Genomic DNA, 20,123 nt, shown 5'->3' on the forward strand with positions numbered 1-20,123 from the left:
CACAGTGTGGTAGTCTCAGGGTATCAGTACTTTTTGCTTGGTGCTGTTCTTTAAAGGGGAGGCTTACAAAGGAAAGGAAGTGACACTTCTTGGGGTCTGCAACTGGAAGCTTGCACACTGGTCACTTCACCAATATTCAGCAGGTCAGAGGAATGATAGATCCCACCCAGCTCAAGGAGAAGAAACTTAGGACTCTTCTTTCTCCCTCAATGAAGAGAACGTCAAAGCATTTGTACCACATTTAATTCTCTAGGCAGGGAAAGGTCAATTTGAAATAGAAAGATCAGAAAAAGCTGTACAGGGAAATTGGTAGTAGATGAGCTATTTTTAAAGGATATAAAGCTTTGAAAAAGTGGAGTGGTGGATGAAGCCAAAACATATCAGATATCTAAATATAAAACAGTAACAACATGGAAAATCTTCCAAATGCTTAGCAAAACAGGAGTTATATTTCTTTCTCAGATTGTTTTGCTCCAACAACGAAATCGACAGTGAGAATTGGCCTTGGCTTAGGCAAGTCACTTTTTCTCTTCATAAACAGAGTGATTCAACTGAAAAGATAATTTTTCTTTAAATGAGGTCATCTAATTTGAAGAAGGGTGAATTTGAGGTTAAGGATTTTATAAGACTAATTGGAAAAGGTCAGTCAGAGTTCAGTTTATTCTGAGAATTGGTCAATTTAAAAATTCTCCCAAGGTATAGAGAAATGTTTGCAATTAACATTGAAATAGGATACAGGGCAGCAAGATGGGCTTGATGTAGCAGCTATTGATCAGGTAATTTGGGCTTAGCAAGCCTAGCCAGGTTCCTGGTATGGTCACAGTGTGTTTGGTCCTTTAGGTTGTCATAAGGCTTTGTTCAGATAAGTTTAATCATTATAACTTTTCTCATCAAGAGGCTTTCCCTAGATTTGTAGTTCACAGATAAACAGCTCTCCATGTTCATTATTGTATACGTGTACATGTGCATGACTGTACAAGCAATTTACTTATTTTTTGTATTGAGGATTTTTACCACTGAACAACATCTCCAACCCTTTTTATTTTTTATCTTCAGACAGTCTCACTAAGCTGCTTATGGCCTATCCAAGTCGCTCAGACTGGCCTTAAACTTGTGATCCTCCTGTTTCAGCTTCCTGATTCTCTGGGATAACAGGTAGGTGCCACCATGCCCAGCCATGCAGTCTATTTTGAACATAGTGCATGGTACTTAGTAGATACTTAATATTGCTGATGAATTGTATCATTCTTATTCTCTCAGTACTTCTTTGAATAATCTATTATTTCCAAAAGTTTGACCCATTATAATATTAAGCTGCAAACAGGAATATTTTAGATATACACACTAAATAAAAATTAAACATTGCTCTGGAGTAAGCATACCTTTCTTGTTTAGCAGTTCAACCTGACAAATCTGTATCTAATGTTTTCTTTCATTTTTTTGGGTGCATGCTGGTGTTATGAATTTGTGAATAACAAATGTGATCTGCAAGAAGTAAAGGGAGCAAAACTCATGAGAGATACATTAAAAATATATTTTTGTAGATTAGGAATGGAACCATCATGGGATTCATGATACCACTCTTTGGTATTTCTCCAAAAGAATTAAATTCCGCATACTATAGGGATACACAAATGCCCATGTTGATAGCAGCACAATGTCCAACAGTCAAATTGTGGAACCAGCCTAAATGTCTATGAGTGGATGAATGGATAAAGAATAGGTGGCATACGTAAGCAATGGACTTGTACTCAGACATAAAGAATGAAATTGTGTTATTTGCAGGAAAATGGATTGAACTGGCTCATATCCTGTTAACAAAAATAAGCCATATTCACAAAGTTAAGTGAAATAAGTCACTCTCAGAAAGTCAAGGATGGAGTGTTTTCTCTCCTAAGTAAAAGCTGGGGGGGCGGGGGCGGAGACAGGCAGGTAAGGATCACAAGAAAATTGAAGTGAGTTCAGTAAAATAAAGGAAGATGGGGGAAAGGAAAGGGAGAAAAAGGAGAGGTAAAGGGAACCGAAATTGACCAAAATATATTCTGCATATGTACAAATATATCATAATAACTTTCACTATTATGTATAATTATAATGCACGGCCCGTAAAAAACATCTTTTCTGTGGAGAAGGCCTGTAGTTTCAACTATTTCAGAGGCTGAGGCAGAAGAATCGCTGGGGTTCAGGGGTTGGTTAACAGTCTGTGCAACAAAGGGAGATCCCGTTTTTAAGAAAAAAAAAAAGTTTTTTTAGTTGTCTTACTATATTTGGTGAGAGCATAAAAAATTCCCAGCTATGGGCCTTGATGGATAAGGGATAGCCTTATTTAAAATACGGTGTTCGTGTTTGACCAAGTTCAACGTCTTTGTGCATTTTACACTGCATTTTGTCCTTTAAGTAGTTATTTCTTCGGCTCTTGTTGGCACCTTAAAACTGTTAGGCTACTCAAACAGGGAAAGTAAAAAGATAGACTATGGGGCCTTGGGACTCTGAAGCCTTAATCTGGAAAGAACCAGTTATGTCTTTAGTGACAGGAGGGGAGGGTGTGCGTAATAGGTGGGAAAAGCTAAAGCAAATCCAGGGTGTGAGGCCGCTGGACAGCGCCTTCCACCAGCGCAAAAATAAATCTCCTTAATAAGGTGGCCCAAAGACGTCTGAGGGAACAAAAGTATTCTATCCTCTCATCTGTCCCATCGAAGTAAATAAGCGAACCTGCCTCTGATGGATGCAAAGAATAGTCTGCAGGGAGAGTTTCATCCTATCCCCGAAGTGATGGGCTCGCCATCACCTGCCCAAGCGTCTTCAGCAAGCTCCCTCCCCAACCTAGTAGGGCAGAGAAGACGGAGGCCGGAGAGGATGTGGAGTGGGAGGCGGCACTGCGTATCCGGGAGCGCCTGCAGGCGGCTGAGGGCTGCATAATTCATGGGGAGCCGGGCGCAGCACTGGGCCGGCCTCGGGTGCAGTGAGAGTCTCGGGGGAGGAAGGCAGGGCGGCTGGGCCCCTCCCACTCAGCCTTTTCTCGCGTGTCCTGCCCCGGGGACTGGCAGTGAGCCCCGGGCCACCGGCGACGGCGACGAGCTGAGGAAGAGGCAGCGTCCACGAGGACCGGGGCTGACCCGCCGGCGCCATGCGAGCGCTCACAGGCCTGCTGGGGTCCCCGGCGCCCCGAGCGCCCCCGTCGCGGCCGCTCCTCCTCCTGTGCCTCATAGCTGCGGCGCGCTGGAGCTTGGTGGACGGCGATCCCCCAGGTGTGATGGGTGGACCGGCTGGGATGCGGAGGGCTCCGAGCGCGCGGGAAGGGGCGCGCGAGGCCGGAGTCCTCCAGGGCGGAGGGCGTCGCGGGCGCGCTGGGCGGGGGTGGCGGGGAGCGGCGCGCGGATGCTGGCGGAGGCGGGCTGCGGAGCGGCGGCGGCCGCCTCCCATTGGCTGGGCGTGCGTTACCTAAGCTGAACCTGCGAACTGGAGAGGCTCGGGCTCCTGCGCTCGGTGGGGTGAATCTGGAACGAGCGGCGCCCGGCAAGTCAGAAACGTCGCGGGTGTTAGTATTCGGGCAGGGTCAAGTTTTTTTCTTCGGAGAAGAGGGCGATAGCAGGTGTGGGTGGGTATGGGCACAAGCCGGTGGCTCGGCTTCTGTTCCTGTGGCGTGGTGTTGAAAGCCACATTTCTCATGGCCAACTCCCCTTACTTGAATGGAGAGTAAGGCTCAGATATCACCTTTCCTCCTGGCAGGTGTTGGCTTTGAGGACGTTTTGCAGAGCAAAGTGAAAAAAACGAAACCAACCAAACAAAAAACAAACAAACCCATAACCAACCCACCAAGAAAGAAAACAAAGCCCCCACAACTTTTTAGGATAATCTATGGATGTTTTTACACTTTGGTCTTTGAAAACAGTTCTTCCCCTGCGGTGGTGGTTGTATTGCTTAAGACGCTTTGAGGGATTTACTACAAAACTTTCCCAAAGCCAACACTAGTTTCGCCATTTCAGCTTCACCTGTTTATAGTTACTTTTTGTGTTGACGGTGTTCCATCTAACCTGCTTTCCTGTTCTAGTATATCTCTTAAGCATTAGCGTGCAGCAAAGGCAGAAGAAAGCCACAGCTCTTTAAGTGGTAAAGATTGACCACAAGGGGTTAGAAGTGGGGCATGGTTCTGCACAACGTGTTCAATCTTCCACAGTAATTAATTTTTCTAAAGCTATACTGAACATACCATGAAAAACAAGATAATCCAAGACAATTCATTTTTTATACATGACTTGGACAAAAGCATGTGTGTTGCTTTAGTTTCTAAATTTCTTTACCCTTTTCTCGTTTCCATGGTACCACTTAAAAAGAACTGTCCTGTATTTTTTTTCCCCCGTCTGGGTATATCTCTAGTTCTCCTATCTCCCATTCACCCATCATTCATTTTCAGAATACTGTAGTTTTCTGTCTATCTTCCTTCCTCTGTCTTTCTCCCTTCCCCTCTCACCCTTTTGCAGTTCTGGAGATGAAAGCTTAGCCCTCGGTCATGCTAAGCACAAGCTCTACCACTGATCCATAACCTTTAGCCCCAGAATTTCATAATTTTGATAACTAATTAGTCCTATTAGTTCTTGGTTAGTCCTGGAAGTTTGGTTCTCTTGGCTTTATGTTAGAATTACCAGAGTGCTGTAAATTATTTATACCTGGTTCCTGCTCTTAGAAACTGATTCATTTGGCCTGGGATTCAACCTGGACATTAGTAGTTTTATAAAACTCCCCTTGTGATTCAATGTAGGTTTAAAAACCACTATTTTAAAATGATACGACCTAGAGAGTGCACTATTTGATACTCCGTTGACATCAGGTTTAAGCAAATATCTGGAGCAGGCTTCCACAGGGAAGAAAGCTAGGAAACAAATGCAAGTGGAATAAATGAAGGTGTAAATAAATGAGATGAATGGGGAGGGAATTGTCTGTGCATGTACATAAGTCCTGCCCTTTAAATTCCATTTAAGCTAAAATTACAAAATCATGACATATACAAAACAAGAAATTAACATCTAAATTTAAGCTAGAATTAAAAATGATCAGGTAAAACTTGCTTTCTAGATTCTGTGTCAAATCTCCATGAGATTGTTTCTTCCTTGCTGAATAGTACTGCAAGGTTTACTGGATACTTTTTTATGTAGATGCTTTGAACTGCTTGGAGATAGGTGTTCTGTTAGACTAAGACTTTGGAGAGTTTTTTTTTTTTTTTTTTTTTTTTTTTAAGACCAGTCTGATCTTCGAATGGTGACCTCAAGTGATCTTTTCACTTCAGCCTCCAGAGTAGCTGAAACTACAGACAGGCGCCACCATGCCCAGCCTTCTGACAAAATTGAATAATAAACATAGTTATAAGTTATCATGTTTGCTATATAATAGTTGTCTGCCAGCTACTGCACCATTCAACTTACAACTCCATGAGTTAGCTTTATTATTCCTGGCTTTCAAATGAGGAAATTGGGTCTTCGGTTAAGTGATTGCTCAAGTACACATGTTTAGTAAAACAGTGCAGCAGGAAATTTAGCATTGTTCAGTTCAGTTTTAGAGCTTGTTTTCTTACACACAATGCCAAGTAGTCTCTCTTGAGATAACTCAGTATGCTCATGAACATTTGAAGCCACTGACGATACAGTGTATGAATCTCAGTGTTTGATATGAGCTACAAGACGTGTTGACAGTTTGAGTCCCAAAAGAGGCACAGGGACTCACCTTGATGCTTTGAAGGCTTTTTTTCAATTAAATAAGAAAGGTAAAGTGTCTTTGTAAAGGAGAAATATGAATGAGAATATTTCAATATCATTATTGTTACATGAACAAATTGGAGGAATCGTTCATATTTATATTTTGAGAAATGTTTGCAGTGAAGTTGTTTGAAATTGGCATTTTAACTTATAGAAGACATGTCTTCTGTGCTTCCTTGATCAGATTTGTGTCCTGTAAGACCTTTGCACAAAAACTGCCTAGAATAAATAGTTGCTGAAGTGACTATTTTTCAAGCACCCACATTTGCCTGACATTGTGTTACCTATATTTCAGGAAAAAGTGCTAGCATTTTTTTTAATCTTTGAAGGCATTTAAACTGTTTAAAGGAACAGGTTTACTGTAAGCCTACCTTTAATAGAGATATTTCTGATGCATCAAAATTTTACCCTAAATTTATCATCATAATTAAAATGAATTATATAAGCACTTATTAAGACCTAATTCAACTGACTCACTTCCTAGTGTTCCACCACCTGTCTCTCCCTTCTCTGCCCTCTTTCCCTTCATGGATAACCATTGGGAGGGGAAAAACAGGGAGGCATCCTCACCTGGCCAAAGGTAGGATGGCCAAAGTGGAGCCAAAGGTAGGCGAGCAGATCCTGGTAGGGATGGCATCCAGGTAGGAGGGCAGCCCAGGTGCAGGGATAAAGCCTTATCATAGTGAAGAGAGTGTTTCCTCCCAGTGCAGGCTCTCAGAGTTTAGCAGGGTGACAGGGGCTGTCATGCCAGGGCAGCTAGACGTAGTATCTGATCCCCATCAAGGCACAGAAGTGAGGCATGAAGGAGAGGCAGACTAGTGCAGGAGGCAGATGCAACCTGAGTGGGTGAGGAACATGGGGACAGGTGTGGCAGCAGCAGTGGGAGATTAGTTACATACAGGAGAACTGATCAGCTAAGTAAATCTATCAAGGGTATTGGGACCTAGGTTTTCCACTAGAGAAGAGGGAAATAAAAATGGGGGAGTAGGATGCTTTGGTTTTGGATTGCAGTTGGCTGTATCCATGTGAATTCATGACTAATAAATTTTTATCTCTACCTATTTCAATGTGTGTCAGTGTCCTTATAATGTATATGGCATATGTATAAATAATATATACACATGTACATGTGTTGTATGTATGTACATATAAGTATGCTTGCATGTATTCTTGGCTCTGTTCTTCGAGATGAAGCAGTGAATAAGAATACTTAGCACCCTGGTCTTGGATTAAAGTACCATTTTTTACTAACAGTAAGCAGGACTTTTTGGAGAAATGGCTGATTCAGGATTGGTGTTGGAAAGACAATAAGCCTGGAACATCTTTTGCCAGAAAACAGTTAAGTGTTGACAGAATGGCGAATCATGTCAAAAGAATGTAAGAGCCAGTGCAACAGGGGTCCATTGGACAAATCTGGGACAACTGAACATCAAGATAGATAATGATACTAATGGATTATAACCCACTGAATAATACAGAAAATCTTGAGCACATACTGATATAAATTAATCAATCAATGGAAAGTTTGATGAGGCACAAAGTAGTATACTGCTACCAAGTAACTCCCCTCAAAATTCTTATAGATACACAGGGAATAAGAGTAACTTTACAATAGAAAAGACTGCAAACATGACCTTAATCAAAGATCAAATAAAAAATCATCAATAAAGGTGGAAAAAAAATTGTGTGCTAAAAGAGGGTACAATGAAAAGAATACAGCATTATTCAGTGATATTTCTGCCAAAGGTGTTTACCCTGAATGTATCCATATTACAGCAGAACTCACCTGGTATTTTCATGAATCAAGGTCACGAGAGACAGGAGAGATGGAACTGTTCCAGAGTGAAGGAGGAGAGACCGTATAGCTAATGGGAGCATGTGATACTGAACTCTACCTTTTGCTAAAAAGTACTTTGTAGGGAGACTTATCTTGGGTGTGGAGATGATCTGGTAATGCCTAAATGTTAGTTCCCAGATCTTCAGGCTATATTGGAATGATGTTGGGGTATTTTTTTTGTAGGAAATATACTGTAATGTCATATAGTCAGCGACATCACTCTCATATGGTTCAGGGAAACATGTTCAGTTCTTCAAACCTTTCATTATTTGAGATTGAAGAGAAAAATAATTAGTTCAGGTTTTTTTTTTTTTTTTTTTTTTTTTCAGAGAAAGCTTGGTGTAAGATAGGCATTAAACTACAACAATAATTTAGTAATTTTGGTCTTCAGTTCTATTTTCCAAAGAATTACATGTCCTTAAAGAGGTCTAGAATATATACTTGAGGGCAATTGTCTTAGATTATAATATTTTGAAGCTAATTTTGTTTAACTGGCCACAAATTTCACAATACAAGGTGAATATTAGAAATAAACAACTTAGGACACATATTCTGACATAGAAGGGAAAAAAAAAAAAAAACCACATTATAACATTTGTTAAAAATAAATCGTACTCCTAAGATGACGTCAGTGTTCAAGGATAAGAAAATATCTCAGGAATGTTAGTATAGAAATAATGGATGTTATCTTTAAAAATAGTGTTATTCTTTTCACTGAAAATAAACTTTTTCTGATATTCTTAAAGTTTTTGAGGTTATCATAACTAATATATCCATAATTCCCAAACAGAATCTTTTTATAGCCTTATAGTTACATAGTTCTGAGAATCTGAGAGGATTTTGTTTGATCTTGAAGCCCAAAGTGCTTTTGTGACTTAGCCAAGAGCAGTGAGCTAGCTAATGGCTATAGCTGGTTTCCTGGTTTGCATTTTAGGGCTCTATCCAGTATGTGGTTTTTCTTCTTAAAAGGTCCTCAAAATAGGCTCTGGCAGGAGGTGTTGGTTTTCGGGGAAAGGGGGCAAGAAATGTTGCAAGAAATGTTCATGCTTTAAAATATCTACACTTAAACTATGTAGAAGAGGACCGGCCACAGGGTCACTCGGCCCTTTGAAGATTATTAAAAGTCATCATGTTGAAGACTCAGGGTTGAGGATGTGTGTGTTCACAGTCAAGATTTCTCAACCTTGGATCATTGACATTCTGGACTGGATAATTCTTTGTCGTGAGGGGCTGTTATTGTAGAGTGTTATTGTAAGGCTGTGTACAAGCACACATTGTGCTTGTCATTAGGATTTTTTCTTTTAACCTGCTTGTAAATGGCTTTCTTGCCCAGTAGTTCCCTAATATTATGTAAAAACTATCTGTTCTCTATCCAGACTGTTACCTGTCTCTGACTTATAAGGGCCGATTTACAAATGGCCCCCATCAGGATAACTTACTTATTTTTCATGACACACCTTCTTTCCTTTTTACTTCTTTTCTTGATAGAAATTCCACTGGAGAATAGTGTCCAGGACTCAAAGTAGCCTTATTCTCCCTTCTTTTCCTTCTACTATTATAGACAAGGGATTGGAATGTTTTATGCAATTCTAAATATATTCTTTATAGGCAATATTTTTCTTGGTAATTAAGTGTTTTAAAACCATATTTAGCCATGCCATGACTTAAATGACATTTTACCATTGGGCATGGGATCTCATGGTTATATATAGTATTGTTTCTATGAAGAAATATTCTGATTTCCAAACCTGTTTTATATACAGTATATATTATCTCTTCCTAAATTGTAGTGTTTTTGTAATTGGGTTGCACATATATAATGCTAAGTATTAAGATGTTAAAATGAAAATTTATTAAAATAATTTAAATTATGTACATTGATAGCAATAAGCATATAGGTGAAAATTGAATAATTATATTTATTTTTTTATAATAACCTATGCTTTTTTTTCTTTTTCTTTTGTGTTGCTAGGGATGGACCCCAAAGCCTTGTACCTGCTAGGCAAGCACTATACCACTGATCTATACCCCCAGTTCCAAGTTCCACCATTTCATAGATGAAGTCCATACTCTTCTCTTTTGTCCTTCCCAGTTTGATTCAGTTAAATGATGTCCCCAAGTTAAATTTGTGAAAATGTTACTTTAATATTTTTGGTAGATAATGGCACAATTATTCATTTGAAAGAGTTAATAGAATAAATGCATAAGCCCCTCTAGCAATGTCTGTTTTAAATTGTAATATGTGAAAAACATCTAAGTGGAGCCTATTTTGCTCTTTGACATAAAGTAATAATAGGTAAAAATTGGGATGTTATTCAATTCTTTGATGTAATACTCTCATGTCCCATCTCTCCTGCTGCAGGAGAAAAATAAATCTTTTAATCTTTGGAACGACTATTAGATATTACTCTTTTATGTTGGCATTTTGGCCAATATCTCTAAAAGAATGCCAGGTGGAAAACTTCCAGCAATGATTAAGAAAGGGGTGATTACGAGGACTTGAAGAAGGTGCAGCACGATCTTGGCTCCATTCCTCAGTGTTTACACAACTTTTCCAGTCCTCCCTTTTTTCCCTATGAAATGAGGTTTAGAGTGAAGAGAGATCATGACAGCACTGAGCTGGGTATATCACATTTTGAAACCCCAAGTAGTAACAGGCAGAACTTGGATTGGAACACAAAATTCCCGCTTCGCCATGTTACACCTCTCTATGTGGCTCAGCCTAATCTTCTCAGGGAAGTATTCAAACCACATCTGCCTGAATCTCCTGCCAGTTTCCTTTATACATCAGTGTTAGCTGAGTCACCCTCCTGCCAGTTGTCCTCCTACTGAAAGCAATAAGGTTTACATTCTCACTTTTTTGATTAAAATGTATCTTGTCTAAACAAAGAACTTCTCACTTTTTCTTTCTTTTTTTTTGTACTGAGGATTGATCCCTGGGGTGCTTAATCACTGAACCAAATCCCCAGCCCCTTTTTAATATTGTTTTATTTAGAGACAGGGTCTTGCTGAGTGCCTCATTAAGTTTCTGAGACTGGCTTTGAACTCTGATCCTACTGCCTCAGCCTCCCCAACCCGCTGGGATTACAGGCATGCGCCACCATGCCCTGTGAACTTCTTTTACTATTCTAACAACTTTTGCCCTGCTCAAAGCGCATGTGTGGATTGCCTCTTAAAAGGAAAGAAGAAATCATGATTATATGTGTGTTTTTTCATACTTGGGGCTTGTTCAGTGGAAACTGGAACCTGGTAAGGATTGATGTTTTTAAAGAGAATATGCAGTTAAGAGTACCAGTGGTGCCAGGTTTCTGAATGTGGGATTGTACTTTTAAAATATGGATCGATGGTTTAAAATGGCCAAAACAGCTAGCATATTCTGGAATTATCCCTGAAGCTTCCTTTTTCTTTCCTCTCCTGTTCCTTCAACTGCTGTCAGCTTAGATTTTTGCCAAGCTTGTTAGAATGTAGACCCCTCTAAGGATCTACATTGGAGCAAGCAGAAAAAAGGGATCTAAGCTTAGCTTGGGCAAAAATCTAAGTTTACTCTATTTTTTTTTTTTTTTTTTTACTCCTCACTAAGCATGGATCAGGTGCGTTATATATTCACTTGTGTGTATGAAATAGGAATAAGAGAGGTAGAAATCATTTTTTAAGCTACATCATTCTCATTACTGAGAGTATGAAAAATAATTATAGTAATAATAACAATAATAAGTGATGTTTGATGATCTCAAAAGGGGTTTGGGGCTTGTTTCAGGAGGAGGAGTGTGTTAAAAATCTTCACCATTGCACATTGTTCCACAGTAGGCTAGGCCAAGAAAGGAGGACTCCCTAGCAAGGAAGCAGGGACACTGAAGCTCAGGTTTTACAAACTTCGCAGCTGGATAATGTACAGCACAGCTCTTTCCTTCTCATCTGAGTGGTATCAGCCTTGATTTTCCTGAGGTATTTTTTCTTAACTACAACCTCTAAATTAGCTATGTCCAGGAGTGGGGAAAAAAAAAAAAAAAAGAATTTTCATTAAGAAGAGAATGTTAATGAGAGCCCTTTTATCACACTATCCCCACCCTGTTGCCCCCTGTCACTTTTGGAAGTGGGTGGGAGAGAGAATTCAAACGTGAATGAATGGTTATGGGATGTAGGTGGGGATGAGGCTTTCCATCCCTGGGAGTCCAGGGAGAAACTCAGGACATATTTTTCTATATAATCACTGTTAGAGGACAGAATGACTTAAGTATGTTATTAAAGATTATAAGAAAGTGCATTCCAGCTTTCAAAGCTGTACTGGAAGTGATTAAACCTTTAAACAGCTTATTGGAGAATTAGGTTCTGGTAGGTGCATGTTTTTTATTAGGCAGTATTTTAAGCCATGTACAAAATTGAAGTAGAAAGGCGATGTACTTTGATAACATTTGTCATACCTTTTAAGAAAAGGAAAGGACTGGAAATCTAATCTTGCATTAGAAATAACTTTCTGAGTATTTTTTAAAAAAGTGCAATAAAAAAGGCTCAGGTTTAATTTAAATTGAATGAAGATTTAAGAATGCAGCCAAGTTGCCAAGCCTTTTCCCCCTTTCTGACTTGTTTGTTGGAGTTTGTTAGAGTGTTGCTGGGGTGAGGTCTACTACTCAAAGGAGCAGGAGGCCAGAAGGAGGAGGAGGAGGAGGGGGTGAGGAGGCTTTGAAGAGAGCTGAGAGCTAGTGAGAATGGAAACCTTGTTTCTTTAATGAAAGTTTTCAAATCCAGGGACAGAGGAAAGGGAAGTGGATTGCTGAAGGGCATGCTGCATAGCTGGGAAACAATGTATATCTCACATGCAGTCTTTTTGTCTTCTGTCTCCAGTGCCCAAGGCTTCTATTTTATTTTCTACTGCCCTTTATTATAGTCCCTTAATCCCTTTGTTCGCCCCTCTCACTTTACCTCATTTTTTTCTTTTTTGGTATTGGAGATTGAACCCAGGGATGCTTTATTATTGAGCTATATCCCAATCCCCACCCCCTTCCTTCCTTCCTTCCTTCCTTCCTTCCTTCCTTCCTTCCTTCCTTCCTTCCTTCCTTCCTTCCTTCCTTCCTTCCCTCCTTCTTTCCTTCCTTCCTTCCTTCCTTCCTTCTTTCTTCCTTCCTTCCTTCCTTCCTTCCTTCCTTCCTTCCTTCCTTCCTTCCTTCCTTCCTTCCTTCCTTCCTTCCTTCCTTCCTTCCTTCCTTCCTTCCTTTTTTGAGAGAGTGCCTCACTAAATTGCTGAGCCTTGAACTTGTGATCCTCCTGTCCCACTCTCTGTATTATAGGCATATGCCACCATGTCCTACTTGCTTTGTCTCATTCTGTCATTTCCTTTTCTGTCACTATTATCTAATTCTTCATGTCTTCAAGTGCTTTTATTTATTTATTTATTTTTAAATTTTTTTAAAGGAATCCGTAATTGTAAAATAAGAAAATGGAGGTATTTATTAAGGAAACAGTGAGTAAATACCCAGAATATTTAGATAAATAAGAAACAGAAAAAATTCAGAAATTTGGTCATATTTATAGCCCAATACATACCTGAAAAAATGTTATTTTTCCATACTAGTGTACAATGACATTTTAGCTGTTAGAAACTGGCTTTCAGATAATCATTTGGTTTTGATAAGGATGTCTGATCACATTCTTTCTTTTATAGATTCAGCTTTTACAAGTCTACCTGTTCGAGAAGAAATGATGGCAAAATATTCCAACCTGTCCTTGGAGAGTCATAGCATATCATTGACCGGTAAATGTGTCATGTTTCAAATACTACAATGCCTATAAGATTTGTTGTTTTTAAACAACATTTAAATAAACCACTGTTCTTTGCCTCATCAATTTCTAATCCCTGTTCCTGGTCTGGTGGGAGAAGTGTATCTGCAACTCATAAATGTCCACTACACTGTGGTGAGGTAAGGTGGGCATTGTGCTGTGGCTTCAGGGAGGTGAAGGGTGTTCCAAATCTGCTTGGCCTGAGAAAGACTCTCTGAAAGAAGGTCACCTGGGGAAGGGGAGGATTAATTCAGGTTTGTAGGTTCTCTTATGCTTTCATAGTTGCTGCTGGTGCATCTGTTAGGACCAGGCCATACTGAGAGGAGAATTTGTCTGTTTACTAGAATCCATTTAACCATAGAAGCTGATGATGGTATCAGAAAAGTCATTGACAGAGCTGAGGGAAAACAAGTGAAGAATCCCCAAACCAGACTCAGCTCTGCTTCTTCTGCTTGTTCGTTCACAGCTTTGAATTCTAGTACCTCAAAAGTAATCAGAGAGTTCTTTGGAAATTAGTAAGAATAGTCCGTTTTAGTAACAGTTTTCTTAGAAAATAGTACAATTATAATTTGAAATATTTAAAAACTGTTTCTCAAATCACTGATATTTTCTACTTTTATGTCCAGTTTATAATGGTTTTCTACTCTTGTGAACTCTTTCTCTACTTGTGTTTCATATGACTAGAAAGGGTCATATAAATGTTAGGTAGAACATTTTTATAACTGTACAGCTCTTTTTGTTTCCAGCTGTCCCCTTTCTGATATTTGGAATTTATTCTTTTAAAGAACAACTACAACATTTCTGTGTTGTTACTTGTTGCTTTACTTTTTTCATGTTCTGGTTGTTACATCCCTAAGATGAAGTGTTTCTATAAGAGAGACTCATATGAAGACATAAGTTTGCAAATTCCTTTCCCCAGTCTCTCCACGTGGGCAGCAGGTACCCTTCACTTACTGGTACTAGACTTAAGAACAGCAAGAAATGGCCTTTTAAATTGATACCAGGTCAGTTATTTACTTCACCTGTTTGGAGGATTTAAAACCTAGCTACTCTTTTATTCTAATAATGCAATTAAAACCAGTCTTTCTACTGTTACAAAGAGAAAAAAATGCTCACTATTGTCCACTCTTTCCTACTGTGTGGATTTCACCAAACTTCAGTGTGTGATTTCTCCTCGTCATGGACTCCTAAACTTCAGCTTGCCCCAAGTCTGAGCACTGATATGCAGAACATCCTGAGAACTGGTGACACAGCCTGACCGTGCTGTATACTCATTTGTTTGCTCAATTTCCCTCAAAAGTTCCTGCTGACTTGCCTGTCTCTCCTGGTAAAGGAAGGCCTTCTGTTTGATTTTTAGACACTTGAAGATCTTAAGTTTGGAGCTCTTCCCTGTTGCAGTGGTCTTTTTAAAATTAAGATTTTAAAAAAGGGTCTGAATTTTGTTTTTTTGATGATAGCCAAGGTCTGACGTGAGTTCTGAAATTCTGGCTCTGTGCTCTGTGAACCGGATGGTTGTGTTTCCATGTAGGGCTATGGGTCTGGTTCCCTTTTCATGAGAAATTTTGGTCTCAGGAGCTACATTTACTGGAATACAGAATTAAAATTTGAAGGCATGCTAATGATTATTAGGAACTGAGGGTTTTCTTAGGATTTCTTTTAAGCTTTCTTTTTTTTAAATTTTATTGTAAACAAATGGGATACATGTTGCTTCTCTGTTTGTACATGGTGTAAAGGCATACCATTTGTGTAATCATAAATTTACATAGAGTAATGTTGTTTGATTCATTCTCTTATTTTTTCCCTTCCCCCCACCCCTCCCACTCCTCTTTTCCCTCTATACAGTCCTTCCTTCCTCCATACTTGCCCCCCTCCCTAACCCTAACTCTAACCATAACACTAACCCTTCCCTCCCCCCATTATGTGTCATCATCCACTTATTAGCGATATCATTCTTCCTTTGGCTTTTTGAGATTGGCTTATCTCACTTAGGATGATATTCTCCAATTTCATCCATTTGCCTGCAAATGCCATAATTTTATCATTCTTTATGGCTGAGTAATATTCCATTGTATATATATACCATAGCTTCTTTATCCACTCATCAATTGAAAGGCATCTAGGTTGGTTCCACAGTCTGGCTATTGTGAATTGAGCAGCTATGAACATTGATGTGGCTGTATCTCTGTAGTATGCTGATTTTAAGTCCTTTGGGTATAGGCCAAGGAGTGGCATAGCTGGGTCAAATGGAGGGTCCTTTCCAAGTTTTCTAAGGAATCTCCACACTGCTTTCCAGAGTGGCTGCACTAATTGGCAGTCCCACCAGCAATGTATGAGTGTACCTTTCTCGCCAACACCTGTTGTTGCTCGTATTCTTGATAATCGCCATTCTTTTTTTTTCGATGCAAACCGCAAGAGGTGTTTATTCCAGCGCGCTGGGACCCAACTCGAGGGTCGAGGCCCTAGCAGAAAATCTTGTAGGTTTATAAAGGCAGAAACCACACATTGGGAGGGGTCGCACATGAAAGGGAAAAGGGGAACAAAGCTGCCGGGAAATTTCAAAGGGGGTCTGGGTTTGCTGATAACATACAACATGTTTCACAATGTTTTACAACAGGGTGTAGATTCTCGTCAATAGTTTCTGGTAATCCTACTCTTTGAGCACTATCTGGCTATCTGGCTCAATTTACCCTTTTATTCTCTGTTTAGGGCTGTTTCTTGGAACAGCTTTAAGGGCTTTGTTCCCATTAGTGGGAGGGTGATCTTAGGGAGTTGAGATGACTGGGAGGGTGACCTTAGGGAGTTAAGATAACTGGGAGGGTGACCTCAGACAGCTTAAAAAAATGTCCATTCTTTCATTTCCCCATTTTCTTTTCTGGTAAGTTCTAATGGAATTTCTGTCTCTATATACTCTTCTCCAAAGCTATTTCCATGGCGGAGGGACTGGTATTATTGCCTGAGCATTAGTACCTGTACAGCACTTAGTCTTTCCCTGATGAAGGTGACTAGGCGATTTCAGGCAGGCAAGAGCCGAGGGGGCGGGCCACCAATTAGCAGCCCCTTGTTTGCAGTCCTTGATAAACAGTCCTTGATAAAGGCAGGTAAATTTGGTAATCAATGGCCTCCAGAGATCCTTGACATTCCATTCTTCCAGGGGCAGTCTCCAACTTGCAGAGGCAGATGATTTTATGGCCATTTCCTCGATTTGACCCGATCCCCTATTTCTACACTAACTACCTGTTCCCAATTCTGGCTTCATTCCCCCCTCTAATCTTAGGAACTCCATGCTGCTGGGGAAGGAGATCGATGACCGCTCTAGCTTCTTCGAGCTGGAAGTGGGTGGCGTGGGGCAAGCAGCTTGGAGTTCCTTTTCTAAAAATTGGGTCAATCAAGGGGTCCCAGGAAGAAGCCTGGTTTGAGTAGAGCAGGTTGTAAAGTCATCTGGGGGTGGGTGCTTCTATGATAGAAGAACAAAAAGACATGAGTACTGAAATGAGATTAGTACAAAGTAAATGTTGCAGCATCTGAAACATGCCACTGAGTATCATGAAAATGACAGAAGTTAATCTCTCACCAGGAGGTGGAAGAACTGAGAAATTGTTCCCACAACTAGGCCTAGCAAAGGCTGGAGAGGACAAGGCCTTTATTTGGGGACTTTAACATTGTCATAGATGTCCCCAAAAAATATAGTTAAGCTACTTAATGTCATCTGATTTTGTAAAATATCCCTTTATTGGTATAACCTGTGTTTAGTAGAGATCTCTATACTTCTGTTACTTAGAAATAGATAATCATACTGGCAAACATAGATTAAGTCTACCTGTGTAGCTTAGGAAGGTCTTAAACTGACTAAAAACTTCTGACTCTGGCAGTTTCTCTTGATAGTTATCAGGCACATTTGCTGAAGAATCTTTCTTTCATTTGTAGCTTCCAGCCTTTATTCTAGTGGGCTAATACAAGTGTACATCTTAAGTTACATTTAATTATTATTTCCTTTAAATGCCCAAGAATGGCTGTATTTTGGTTTTAACTGTTTTGCTGGGTATCTAAGATCAAGCTGGTCAAATTGACCTGGTTCCTGTCTTGTTAAAGAGTCAGCTGAGTTCCCACAGGGGTCACTCGTACAGAACTTAAGAGCGGCTCCTTAGCTCCACCAGTGACTTTGATTAGGCAGGGTCTCTTGATGAGGTGACTTCCTTTAGAAACATCAAGGGATGTTTCCCCTTTTCCATGACCCTCCTCTGCAGCAGATGCACTGGATAATTTTTCATCCTCTAGTCTCAACAATCTCCTTGATCAGGAGGTTGTGTGACCCAGAGTTGCAACGCTCCTTAGAGAAGTTCTCTTATTCCCTGGGTTCAGGCTAACGTTGAGGGCGAGACCCAAATATGGACTTTTCTTGACCTCTGTATTTAACTCCAATCTCTAAGTTTGATCTTAATTATCCAGCAAGCCAGTCTCACCAGTCGTAAATTAAGAGTAATGGGCTTTAACTTTAATGTCCATAACTTTACAGTTATTTACCCTTTTATCTAACTGGAGTCTGCATTAGTACTGGAAGTTACCACTATCTATTCTATAGGTGATGGCTTATTATCACAAGTTACCTAGGTTGTGTGTTCTTGGAACAGCTACTTCTGCAAAACATTAACAGGTAACAGTTTTACAAAATGAAATTAGCAAGAGTAAAAATATATTCAGCTTGTATAATAGCTATCTTGATTTTTGATTGAGAACTACATTCTATCCCCTATTTGAGATCATACTACTTTTACAACAAGAACCAATCTTTTGACTATAACTTTAAATAAGCTGAAGTCTGGCTTATTTTGGAGCTATTCTACACACAGTGAGGTGGGAGGCAGAGCCTTATCTCAGGTAAGGCGTGGCTCTTTACAGATCTTAAGTGTTCTAATTCTGATGTTGATCTTTGCTTCTTTTCCTTAAATACCATTAAGTAGTTTACATATACTGTTTCCTGAGTCTATATAAACTTTATAATTAACACAATTTAACATAGTATCTAAAACATGAATCAAAGAAAGGCTGAGAGAGCTTTTAACTTTCCTTTTGTGTGATTAAGTGGCAAAATGTTTTCATGTTTCTTTCATATTTCACAATATTAACCTTTAAACAAATCAGACTCTAATGTTTAGAAATACATTTACATTTGAAATTCTTTATCTCAGTGTAAAAAGTAACAAATTTTACACATACCCTATTGATAGCAGGTCCTATAATAGAACATTAAATGATAGAAATAAATCCCCAATAAAATTTACTCTTTATAAGTTTAAGATTATCATTACAGACAAGTTTAATCTGGAGAATAGCAGAGCTTGATAAATTCCCTGCTTTAAAAACTTGTGGTCCTGAAAAATATGAACACATTTAATATACAACTAGTGACCATTTCACAAATACCTTGACACTTTTATCTTACCAAATTGAGTTTTTAAAGAGAAATGTATACTCTGTAACAAAGTACAATACTCTATAATAGTTGTTTAACCATAATTGTATACACCCCAATTTTTAAGACTAATTGTTCTAAAGAATAAACTTAATAGACACAAAGTTAAGAGTAAATTAGTGTTTCAAATTCTTGTCATTTTACCATGTCATTTTACCATATAGAGTAAACTTTGGTTTATATCAGAACATTAGTATTTCACCTTAGGAAAAACCTTAAATAGTTTTAGCTGTCTCACATACAGATAACCAACTTAGTTACACACAAACTTGTTGAAACTTGCCCTTTACTTACACCGACTTTCTTAGCACTTACTTAGACCCTCATGTATTTCATCACTCAAGCACTTTCTTACCCAGAAACATTTCCTTTTTCCTTTTACTAAATGTATTTCCATACCCAGAACCTTTTATTTTCTCTTTCCTATTCGTTGTCCCCTTTTTGTTCACATTCTGAAACAACTCTTATGAAATTTCTGAATTTAGATAAATTACTCTATTTTAATAAGATTAAATATTCTGTTGTTTATAGTACTCTAATTGAAACAGTTGAAACTTTTGGGACCCTTTGTATATAGAATTGCACTTGTTAGGACATAATTCTTAGTAACCTTGTTTTTAGTTTAGTGATGACACAAAGCAAGTTTAAACCCTTTTATTTACCAACCTATGAAAATACCAATAATGTTTAAGTATGATACCCCATGGAATTTAAGGAGTTAAAAGTACTCGATGTTATTTAACAATTAGCATTTTAACTTTGTAAATTAATCAGATGTCTCTACAAACACATTAGAGTAATCCCATACATGTTAACTCTAATTCACTTATTCTGTAAAAAACCAAGATATCAGACAAGTGTCCTGAACAGTATTTGCTGTCTTTTCCCTGTTGAAGAAAAGTCCTAGAAACAATTGATATTAGACATTTCATTAACATCAATATTTTATTAGCTTGACCACCTAGAGACTTGCAAGTTATTTTCAAAGACATTTTACTCTTATTAGTTTACCCGATTTGAACCTTTTTTAAATCACGTGAATTAAAAGTGTCTGGATCCATTTTTAAATTTTAATTTTAGGAGCGCTCAGTTTTGATACAGACAAAACATGACATCAGACAGCACAACATACAAATAACACAAAATCAAGCCCTTGTAACTTTATAGGTGAATCTCCATTGCAGTGTAACAGATGTTCAAAAACTCTAGTTGAATAAAAAATAGAACTGATCAAAAAATCATGAGCTCAAAAAAACATATAATTAAAAATATAGCATTTACTTTGCTGGAG

General features: G+C 38.9%; 1 protein-coding gene across 1 annotated transcript in view; it reads left to right on the forward strand.

Moving 5' to 3' along the window:
• The first annotated feature begins 2,907 nt into the window (after positions 1-2,907).
• Positions 2,908-20,123, forward strand: part of EMB (embigin) — a 61,204-nt gene continuing 43,988 nt past the window's right edge. The window contains 5 exon segments of the mRNA XM_079145937.1: positions 2,908-2,966; positions 2,968-3,069; positions 3,071-3,120; positions 3,123-3,248; positions 13,247-13,336. Coding sequence (XP_079002063.1) covers positions 2,923-2,966; positions 2,968-3,069; positions 3,071-3,120; positions 3,123-3,248; positions 13,247-13,336 — 412 coding nt within the window. The 5' untranslated portion in view covers positions 2,908-2,922.

Source organism: Sciurus vulgaris (assembly GCF_902686455.1).
Source record: "Sciurus vulgaris genome assembly, chromosome: 6".
NCBI lineage: Eukaryota > Metazoa > Chordata > Mammalia > Rodentia > Sciuridae > Sciurus > Sciurus vulgaris.